Genomic DNA, 10,878 nt, shown 5'->3' with positions numbered 1-10,878 from the left:
TTCCTTCTGCGCCTGCGCGCAGAGCTTGCGCAGTGGTGAAGGCGGTGGGCGGGGCGGGGCAATGTGGGCGGGGCTAGTATCCTGTAGTCCCTGGTGCTCTGAAATCCTACGAGCCTGGGGAGCATTCTAAGCCGCGAGATTCCGGAGCGGGGCTGCTGGGCACTCTCCCCCACTCGGGGTCCCGACAAGCGCTCCGGGTCGGCGCACCCTATTGTACGGGAACGAACCGATTCTCCGCGCGCTTCTGGCAGGATTCGCAGGGCGGGGCCGGGAAATGTGGGAGTCGCAGTATCGCCGCTAGTCTGTGACGTCATCGAACTGCATAAATGAGATACCGCCGTAGACTTGGCGGAGCCCTGGCATCTCTTGCCAGCGGCCTGTGTGACATCACAGCGCCCTAGTTCTGTGGCAAGTGGGGCGGGATGCCTTTGAGCCGGCTCTGGAGGCACCAAGATTCCAGGGGTGGGGGTTGCGTATGCTCTCAAAGGTTCCATTTTCTTGGAGCTGAGGTGGTATTTCTGCCTTCCCCCCGACCCTATGTTAGCTCTGACTCCCGCGGCCAAGAGGTTCGCAAGAAAAAATGGCCCATCCTACGCCCCAGACCCGTGACTACATTCGGAAGGAGGAGGTGGAACCTTGATGTGTTCCTCTTGGGGAGAAGCCCCTCGAGCTGTTCTTCACCCCGAGTGCTACTGATCTCCCAGAGCGAGCCCCAGGAAGCTCCAGGGTGCCTCGAAGGTCTCTTGAGCCTTCTGCCCAGCAGCAAAGAGGTCCCGCCGAGTAGTAGCCCCCTCCCCCCGCCCTGGCACTTAGTCCTCACAGGAACAGCTAGCCTAGCGGCTTCGGGGAGGGCCCCAGCTGAACTCTCCTCTCTTTTCCTTCACTCCCGAAAACCGACCTAAGTCACACTGGGGACCTGAGACCAAAGAAGTTTAACGTCTGAAGACTGGAGTCAGGGTGGGGGTGGGGATGGGGGTGGAGACGAATGGGATCTTGGGGGGGGGGGATTCCCTTGCAGCGTGGGCAAGCGATAAAACCCATCCAAGCATTTCCGGCATTCTCATTGCCTTTTCTTGCTACCCGCACAGTGAGAGCTGGAAATTGCCTCCCCCAACCATGTTGCCTGGGAATTGTAGCCTGTGGGGTGTCTGGGGGCCTGCAGCCCCAGCCTGCCCTTCCACTTGTTGTGCTGTTACTACGCAATCCATGAAATCACTGTCAGGATATAGACGCAGAGAGCTAGGCCGAGAAGTGGCTTCTGGGTCCATCAGAATGATAGCCACTGGTCGGTCGGGCAAGGCAAGGTGGAGGCACTGAGTCAGAGGAGGTCTTTTGAGGGTACCCTGCTCCACTCTCAGCGCCTCTCTATAAACCCTGTGCTGGGAATCCATCCTTTAAGAATACACAATTGATATGGAAAGTCTCTCAACTGCAGGATCTAGGAGGGGCCGAAGGAAGGGGATTCAGGTTACTAGAGGTGGGGTGGGCCAAAATGGGAAAACCTCGCCTGCAAACCTCCTCCATATCCGTGGCGGGTGGCTCACTCCAGAGGCTCTTGATGTCCTGGGGGCCTGGGAGGTGGCTAATGCGGGGGCTGCGAGGGCGGCAGCAGAAGTAAATCCTTGAAATAGGTGGAACACAGAAAAGAGCCAGGAACTGAGGAAGACGCTCTCACAGGTTCTCACAGGTGCCCACAGCTTTCCCTGGCAGCTGTATGTACCCAGGCACTGTCATCTTAGAGCAGCCACGTCTCCCCGACCTCACGGAGCTCATAAAAGAACCGACGTGGCTCCTGCCATGGGCCCTAACATAAGCCATGGCCAAGTGCACACCTTACTATAGCGGGCACTGGCTGGCTAAAGCCGTCAAAACCCAAAATGCACTGACTGACCTTCCCTCTCTGCGCCCAGAAATCACAGTTCTCTGGGATCCAGACTCCGTTTCTTTCCTGGGGAGCGTCCTTATGAAGCAGGGGGAAGAAGGGCTGTGATCTTGCTCCCCTAGGGAGATCCCCCAAGCCGATTCAAACCCGGCAGTGGACAGTCCTCATTTGCAGTGGGCCGTGGGACCGGTCAAGAAGGTTTTGAGGGCAAGACCAGACATCTAGATGAGCGGTGGACGGGGCCTGCAGCGGAGAGTTCATCTAGAGAGTTCATGTAAATGAGCCGTGGGCAGGATGCAGTGAGGTGCCCCCGTCCCCGGCCGCCCGTTCAGGCGTCTCCAGCAGGGGGCAGCGTGGCTCCGAGGGAGGCCGGGCTCATCAGTGCGGGCCCAGTCAAGGCCACAGGGGCAAGCTGGGTTCCGGAACCGCGGAGTTCAAGCCCGCACTGCGCGGGGAGGCTTGCCCAGAGGAGGTGGGGACGGCGCCGTGAAAGGCTGGAGAGTTTTAACTCCTACGGCGGGGGCTTCGTTTCTCAGGCCGCACGGCCCGGCCTGAGGCTGGGGCTTTGGGTCCCGGCAGCAGGGAAGCCCGGCCCAGCCTTGTACGGGGCCGCCGAGAGCCGGGCACGGAAGCCGGAGAGGCCGCGCGCGCGGCTTGGGAAAGGCCGCGGGCGCCACCGCCTGCGCCGCCCCGCGGTCAGGACTCTGGAGCTGGGGAGCCCCGCCCCGCCCCGAGCAGGAGAGCCCCAGGCGGCCTGGCCTCTAATTGTGGGAAAACTAGACGCCCCGGGGAAGGTTCAACTTGTGGAGGGCGGACTCAGATTTCCCCTCCTAAACTTCCCGGGCCTCCCAGGGCGCCCGCCCCCGCCATTCCTAACGAGGCTTTAAAAACTGTAGGGAATCTTCGCGGGCGTGGAGCCGTGCTCTGGGCAGGGGACGAGCCCCAGGCAGAGAACTGGGTCTTGGGGATGCTAATGGGGGAGGGGGGGCGGTTGTAGGTTTGGGGCTTTGGGGAGGCAGAGGGGATTGTGCACTTGCCCCGGGTACTGGGGCCCAGGGAACAGAACTGGTCCTGAGGCTGTCTGTGAAGGCATCCCCTTCCGTCCCAGAGCAGATGCCAGAGGTCGGTACGGAACCTTTGGTTGGAGAGGTGGGTGACATTCTGTTCCCTTAGTGGATCCTAAGTGACCCTGGCACCCGGAGACGTGGAGATTTCTCACGGCCAACGTACCGGCTTGGCCGCAAGCCCGACTTATTTATAACCCCCCACCCTTTGGAGGTGAGGAGTGGGGACACTGCGACCCAAGACCGATGGAGGAGTGAAGTAAGAAAATAAACATGGGACGGGTTCCGAGAAAGACCAATGCAGGGAGAGAGGAGGCTTCTGCATCCACCCCAGCCCTAGCGCCTCAATAAGGCGGGGGTTTCGAGAAGCGGGACAGGTTGGGGAGGGTAGGGAAACCTGCTCCTCTCGAGGAAAGGAGCATCCCAGTTTCCTGTGTTTGGGAGGGAAAACACCCATCCTGCAATGCCTGTAAAATAACCGTTTATTTCATATTTTAAAAAAACTCCAGTGATAAATGTCTGTTACCGATGGTCAGCATAAAGTGCCAATCGCAATACAACGCCCTGCTCCTAGCCCGCTGCTCGCTCGTGGTGACCTGGCGGCGGAGCAGGGGAGCCGGAGACCGGGCCCCCTCCAGGCCAGGCCCCAAGGCCCCAAGGCCCCCCGCCCTGCCGTCGGAGTCAGAGAGCCGGGCACACGGTCGCGCGGCGGTGCAGGGCGGGAGCGTCCGCGGCCCCGCGGCCCCAGGGCCGGGCTGCTGAAGCTGATACACGGATTACACTTTTGCAGGCTCCCGGGAGTGGGGATGGGGACGGGAGGAGGGGGTGGGAGCTGCGAAGGCGCAGAACTCCTTTCCCTCTCCCCTCTCTCTCTCCGCAGGCAGAGTTACAAGCTTATATGGTCAAAGAAAAAAATAATAAAGAAAACGTATAAAATAACAATAGAAAAAGTAATACTTCTGGGAGAGGCGCCGCTACGGCTCCGCGGAGCTTTCGTTCTTTTTTTAAATGCATTTTCCCTTCCGCCATGTGAGTACCGCCTTTTGGCCAAGACTTTAGCCGCGTCCTGGGGGAGCCGCCCGGGCGGCTGGGGTCATGGCTCGAGGCGGGACTCTCGGGTTCCGCGTGCGCCCGGGACCCAGGGGACAAGTCTGGGATGGGGAAAGTTCCCGGGAACCCCTCATGCTGCCCGCCGGAGTGGCCTTCGGCTTCTGGTCCCTCCGGACGAGGGGGCAGCGTGACCCAGGGTACTGGTGACCCAGAGGCTCTCTTTAGCATTTGATCTTGGAGGTTTTGAGCTCCTTCACCTGTGAGTGTAGCGTCTTGTGGACAGCGAGAGTCCTGGACTGGCAGAATCCTTTCCCACACTCTTGACACTTGAAAGGCTTCTCTTTGGAGTGAATATATCTGAAAGCAAAAACAGAGAAATTAATCTTTGCAAAATGATGTAATGTTATAAACAGTTATCCAAGATCTCCTCCCACAGCAATGAGGTACTTGCCCTCAAAAGAAAGGGGGCGGTGGGGGGTACCTAGTGTGGAGTGGGCAACATGAGAAGTTTGTGAGTCAGGTACGGAAGAGAAGCAAACCCATAGACCAGGTCTGACCCATCGGCTGGTCCGGCTAGGCCCAGCCTTGCCTTCCCCCAGGGACAAGCACGGTTTCCTTATAAGGCCTGGGTTAACGATAAAGGTGAAGGAGCGGACCTGGGAGGGGGCAATGGAGCTGCGCCGTTCAAGCTGGCAGCCACTAGCCACACGTAGTTATGAAAATTAATGTTCGGGAAAACTGAAAAGTTCATCTCGCTGTCTCACTAGTTTTACGTTTCAAGTGCTCGGTGGGGACACGTGTCAAGGGTCCCACTTTCCATCACCGCAGAAACTTGTATTGGACAGAGCTGCGGACGGGAGAGCAGGTGAGGCAGCTGTGCATGCCTGTCTGGAGCTCATGGAGACCCGACTTAGTCTTCCCAGGCCCTCTCCACCCATGCTCCAAGAACGCTGAGCCTTGTCGGGCTTCCTTTGCTATGTTAGAGAATTCCCAGAAACTCTGATGCCTGGAGCCAGAGCTGGGCTCACCAACCGCCTCATTAGGGAGGACGACTGGGAGGACAGAGACAGACAGACAGACAGCTTTTCCGGGGGCCACCCGCAGTACCTGTGGTCCCGTAGGTGGTCTTGTCTCCGGAAGGCTTTGTGGCAGATGTCACAGGTGTAGGGTCGCTCATCCGTGTGCGTCCGCTCGTGGATAAGGAGGTTGTAGGACTTCGTGAAGTGGCGGCCACAGAACTTGCAGACGAACTCCTTCTTGGTCTTGGAAGGCAGGCGTCCCCTTGTGGGCTTCTTTTCTGGGGACAGCTTGGTTACATCCAGGAGGGCACCCAACCCACCAGCGGGGGACCCGGGGCCCTCCCCCCGGCCAAGCTTGGATGGATCTTCTTGCGTGGCAGCCAAAGCCAGGTTGGCAAAATCAAAGCGTGGCTTGGTCTTGAGCGCGGAGGGGCCGCTGCCTCCCACGGTGATCTCGGGCTTTGGCTGGATGACGTGAGGAAACCAGGGAAAGGCAGGCAACTGGAAGCGTGTGTCCACCAGGCTGGACACAGCGCCAGGCACTTTGGAGAAAGAGGAGCGAGGCAAGTGCACGGCAGGGTAGCCCAGCGCCCACTGGTGCAGGTGCACGGCGTGTAATGCACTGAAGCCGTACAGGTTGGGCAGGTGGTCCGAGGGCACGGTGGGCAGGCCGTTCACTGCCTGAAGGAAGGAGTAGTTGGTGAGCTGCAGAGACGGGTGAATGGGCACTGGAGCTGGCAAGGTTTTGCTGCCCATTGTGGTAGTTGCCCTCGGTTCTCAATCTCAATCTGCAAAAGAAAGGAGAAAAAAGAAGGGAGAGAAAAAGAGAAGTTCAGGGTAGGTGGTCCTCCTTCTGGATCCCAGCCCCACCACACCCTCCCTGTCCCCCAGGGCAGATGCTGAAAGTCTGAGACCCCACTGAGGGAACCCACTGCCCTCACAGAGAAGATGGAACCCTCTCTGATGCGAGGGCTCCCTCCAGATGGCCTTTGCAGAGACACACAACTTGCTACAGAAACCAGCGGGGAAACTAAATCCTACGCAGCTCAATGAACTGAAGGGAGGGCCTCCAGCGTCCAGATCCCTGAGAAAGGCAGGAGCACAGGGAAACTGGCTTGTGGAAATTTACATCCACACAAGCCTGAGTCAACACAGAACTGCAGTCTCCTGCAAAGAGAACAGGAACTTGGAAGCACACTTCCACAATCATGGGCAGATAAACAAACAGAGAAAAGCACAACGACAGATAAACAGGGATTCACACGTTCTGGAGCAGTTGGCAACAAGGTGCAAAGATAAACGGAGATGATCAGTGTTGTGCTACCCGACAAAATGCAGGAACTGCCTGAATGTGGTCACACATGTGCATGTGAGCACACACATGCACACACAGGGGATCACACCCAACCCATGAGGGGCCTCACAGAGAGACAGCACACACACACACACACACACACACATCTCTATGTCTCCAGCCTCCTGGGCATTAAGCTCTACGAGCTGATCCTCAACTGGCTTCCAGAAGCCATGTTATCTCTCTCCTCAAAAGGCTCACCTTGGAAATCAGATTTGCTTTTCTGCCTCACTATTAATGAGCCCAGCTGACACCACCCTCTCAGCTCTTGGACTTGACTCCTTACCTCAGCCCCTGGGGCTCACCTTCTTTTCAGCAAGGACACTGACACCCACATTCATTTACTCATTCAGACATCCGCCTGCACACAGGAGGGAGCTTCAGTACCCTTCCGTACCCCATGTTAAAGGGCTCAGTGTCTTTGGGTTCTCTGGATGTTTCCCTGTGCTGTGACACCTGGGCAGATGGGTATGCCCATGGGCTGGAGCACTGAGACTGGGTCTCGGCCGCTTTGATCTCTACCCCTCCAACTGCAAGTCCAGGATGCTGAAGTGACCAGCAGACGGGCATCTCCTGGCTGGCTTGGTCGGGGTCTCCAGCCTCCATGGACAGACCAGGGCTCTGCAGAAGAGACCTTTCATCTCCACACCTCCCAGACATTCCAAATTTTCAGTCTGTCCAGTGGGAGCAAAAACGGAGAAGGAAAGTAGAAAGAACATGGGGGCCTTGGGAGGCTCAAGTGCTGACCTCTTTGGGCCCCAAGCTGGGGGCTGCTTAAGAAGTCACTGTAGAAGGAGGTACTTGGGGAGCCCCTCTCCTTGCCTGTCTCAATCCCCTGCTGCCCACTTGTTTCTTTACTCCTCATTTCCCCCTCTTCTCTTCATCAGATTGCTCCTCTAATCTTCAGTAAGTCCCCCTCCCTGAATGTGCAGGGTGCTGCTGTGCTCCTTCCTCGGGCAGACATTGACGCCGCCCAGACAATCTCCCCAGCCTAGCTGACCCTCGGTGGAAGGCCACAAGGCCCAGCCGGAGACTCCACAGCTTTTCACTGCCGCAAAGCTTTTAATGGGAGAGTTCCCTGCCCATTCAGGAAGGACTAAGGACAATCCGGACCCCGAAACGCTTTCCCTTGGAAGCTGGCAGAAGAGGTCACTGGCGAATAGTGGTCCAGGAGGGACAGAGGTTCAGCTAGGGGTGGAAGGTGCAAAACACGGAGAGTTTGCAAAAATTTTCAGCAGCAAGTTACTTAGCAATGGTCTGAAAACCCAGCGTCAAGACAGCAATTAATTCAGTCTCAGACTAGGGGAGGGACAACTCTACAGTGACCCTTTCTGGGGAGCAGGAGTGCCCACGCGGGTGGAAGAACCTGGAACTTGGGACCAGTCTTCTCTGATGCTTTGCTCACTGGCACCCCGTGATCATCCTAGAGCGCTAAGACACTGCGAAGCAAAATACGAAAGGGGCCAGAGAGGAAGCAGGCGCCCTTTGGGGTTGGGGAGGAACGAGGAGGGAGAAGGGAAAAAGCAAGATTCGCCAACTTCAAAGGTTGGCCCAGACTTAGGCGAGGTGAGCGCTCTTTGATTTGCTGTCACCTCTTCTTCCCCTCCAGGCGCTGGAAATCAGATCCTTATCTCCGGCTTCCCGGGGCCAGCCCGGCGCCACCCTGGCCCCAGCTTGCTCCTCTTGGTGCTCGGCCTATCCCCAGCCAAGCGAGCGGCGGTGGCGGCGGGGCTCTGGGCTGCACAAGGGCCCGAGCCCGCTCGCTGCCCGGGTGGGAAACCCACCAGCGCCGGGTACTAACCTGGCCTTTCCTCGCCTACTCCTAGGAGCCCTGAAGACCAGGGGCTCCGTAGGGGGAGGGGGCGTTCGCCGCCATCACAGCTCTTGGGAACCAACCTTTCCGGGCTATCTGCCCGATCTTGTTTCCCCCAACACTCAATTTATTTTCTTCAGCAGCGCAGCCAGTTTCTTATTTTCTGCCGCATTCGGAGGCCAGGGATCCCCAGGCTCTCGCCAACGACTTTCCCCGGGACGAAATTCGTTCGAAACGTGGCTCCTTAACACTAGTACCAAGAATGGGCCAAATGCAAGATCCGGTTTCAGGCGGTCAACTAAGAGAAAAACATAATCTCACACTCGCCTTTCCACCCGGATAGGATGGACGAACTCCCAGCCCCTCCGCGTCCCGTTGCCCTGACTCCCGGGACCCTTGTGTGAACGCTTTAAATTTTTAAACACGAGGACCAGGCATCCACTTGGAAAGGAGCTGGAGCCAAGGGACCCGGGAGGTGCGGGGAAAGATCCCGACTACACGCAGCAAAAGCAATTCGCGCTTCCGAGCCTGGGTCCCCTGCGCAGTGCCAGCGCTGCTTCGCTCGCGCGGTGGAGCGCCCATCCCAGGTCTGCAGCCAGCCCTACGCCAGGCATTAATGAAGTGTGCAGTCTATTAAAGTGGTTTATTCGGGGCTAATTGAGCGTGAGCGAGTTAACTGCTTGCATTAATGAGGACCGAGCGAGCTCCACGAGCTTGCGCCTGAAGGAGCCCAGCAGCAGCCCCAGAAAATCATCCTTGACATCGAATGCCCAACACACTCGTGGTGACAGGCGTCCAGACCCCTGGTGGGAGGACTAACCACCACGGGATACTTTGTTGAATTCTCCCAACAAACGAGATCAAACGAACCCTTCGGCTAGGCGGCCATCCCCTGGCATTTAAACGCGGGCTGGATCCTTAGCGATCTGTTCCCCAATCTTAATGAAACCGCACTCAGTTCGAGGAGCCTAGGATAGAACATCTACCCACTGGTCGTCCCCTGTCCCTGTCAGCCCCTTCTCTTCTCCCGGAGGCCATGATCCTGGGAGAGCAACTAGCTTTGCACGTGGTTTCTGTTCCCAAAAGCCAGCGCGCCGCTCTTAGCCCGGTTGAAATTTACCAAATTGTGGCAACAAAGGAACCCTCGGAGCTACTTTACACCCTGAGAGCCTATCCCGCTACCACGCGAGCTGCTGAAAAAGGACTTGCTGTGGGTTTTCATTCTTCGGATCAGAAACATTTCGGGAAAGAAAGCAGTTCTGCAGGCAGCCCCTCACCTCTTTCCCTCTTTCCTTCGACTTCCCTCTTCTCTCCCGAAGGCTGAGTTAAGGGATAGTCCGGGGAGGAAACGAATCCTTCCCTTATAAGCCCCAAACCGGAGACATTCAGGGCACCCACAGCGTTTCCACTACTTTGGCGTGCGGGTCTCCAATTGAGAAGTGTTCGCGCCCCCCTGAGCGCTTCCCTGCACCGAAAAGAGAGGCGGGTTACTCCCCAGGCCCTGACTGCATAGAGCAATGAACCTAGAGAGTACACCCCAAAGTCAGAGCAGGAGTGCGGCCCTGCGTTCCCGGTGAAGCCGGCCTGATACCTGAGCGCAACTCCGAAAAAGAAAAAAAGAAAAGAAAAAAGAAACTTGCACGAAAAGCGCGACCTAGCTGGGGCATGCACCTGTCCCTGGCGCGGTCGGCTGCGGCCCTGGCCATCCATCCACTCTCTTTTCCTTCTTCGTCAGCTAAAGTAGGTCAGACTGAGCTAGGCGTGCAGCTCGGGAAAGTTTGTGCCCGCTGAAGTTTCTTCGGTTTCTCAGAGGGGGGCCCACAGGCTGACTTCCGAAGTCCGCGGGCATCTCGCCGCGGAGTCCTTGGAGCCTGGCCGCGCGACCAGCAGGAGTGGAGGCCCGCCCCCTCATTCCCCGGAGGTCAGAGGCCGAAGACCCCGCGCGGGAAGTCCCGAGCCAGCACCCCCAACCACCCCGGGCTGCAGCTGCTCTCACTTTCACAAAGGTCCTGCAGCCTTCGTTCAGCAAGAGGAGCTTCCTTCAGGGACCCAGAGAGAGGAGACACCCGCCGCACTGTGACAGGGGACCCGGGAGAGCTGCCCGCATTCCGAACCTCGCCGAGCAGGGGCTCCCAGGACGGCAGTTACCTTGTTCCGCGGCGGTCCCGGGCTGAGGGCCTCCCTGGGGCTCCGCTGCGGGGGACCCGGGAAGCCAGAGGCGCTGGATTCCACAGGCACCCCCGGAGCTCTAGAGTCCCGGCCCCTCTCCGGCTGCGGGGACTCGGAGCGCCCGACACGCGGGAGCGCTCGACTGCCCCGGAGTCCTGCCCTTCGGGGGATGGTGAGCCCCGCTCGGGGCTCCCTGGTTGGGTCTGAACCGGGAGCGGCTGAGAACTTGCTGGGGAGAGACCGAGCTCCGACTCACTCATCCCTTAGCACCGAGCCGCCTACTTATTTTAATCCACCACCCTCCTCCCTCCTCCCTCCTCCCCTTGCCTCAGGATTCCTCCCCTCCCTCTCCTGTCCCCCAACCCTGCCCTGCGCCTGCGCAGTGGGGGACAAAGTTTTGCTGACCGGGGCAGCCGACTTTGGCAGCTGCGCTCACGTTGCCCCGGCCTCCCGGGACCTGCGTCCTCTGCTTTTCAGTCCGGTGCGACCCCTTTTGCTTTGTTAGGCCCACGGGGCACCCCTGACGT

The 10,878-nt window shown here is 58.4% G+C and overlaps 1 protein-coding gene across 1 annotated transcript; it reads right to left on the bottom strand.

Annotated features, from left to right (window-relative positions):
• Positions 1-3,410: 3,410 nt before the first annotated feature.
• Positions 3,411-10,647, bottom strand: OSR1 (odd-skipped related transcription factor 1). Its single transcript, XM_032353235.1, has 3 exons — positions 10,331-10,647; positions 5,104-5,803; positions 3,411-4,353 (listed from the first exon to the last, which is right to left on the bottom strand). The coding sequence occupies exons 2-3, from the start codon at positions 5,769-5,771 to the stop codon at positions 4,218-4,220; spliced, it is 804 nt and encodes a 267-aa protein (XP_032209126.1). The 5' UTR covers positions 5,772-5,803; positions 10,331-10,647; the 3' UTR covers positions 3,411-4,217.
• Positions 10,648-10,878: the final 231 nt, after the last annotated feature.

Source organism: Mustela erminea, chromosome 7, assembly GCF_009829155.1.
Source record: "Mustela erminea isolate mMusErm1 chromosome 7, mMusErm1.Pri, whole genome shotgun sequence".
Classification (NCBI taxonomy): domain Eukaryota; kingdom Metazoa; phylum Chordata; class Mammalia; order Carnivora; family Mustelidae; genus Mustela; species Mustela erminea.
The sequence above is the reverse complement of the archived record's forward strand: the minus strand, read 5'-3'. Positions and strand labels throughout refer to the sequence as shown.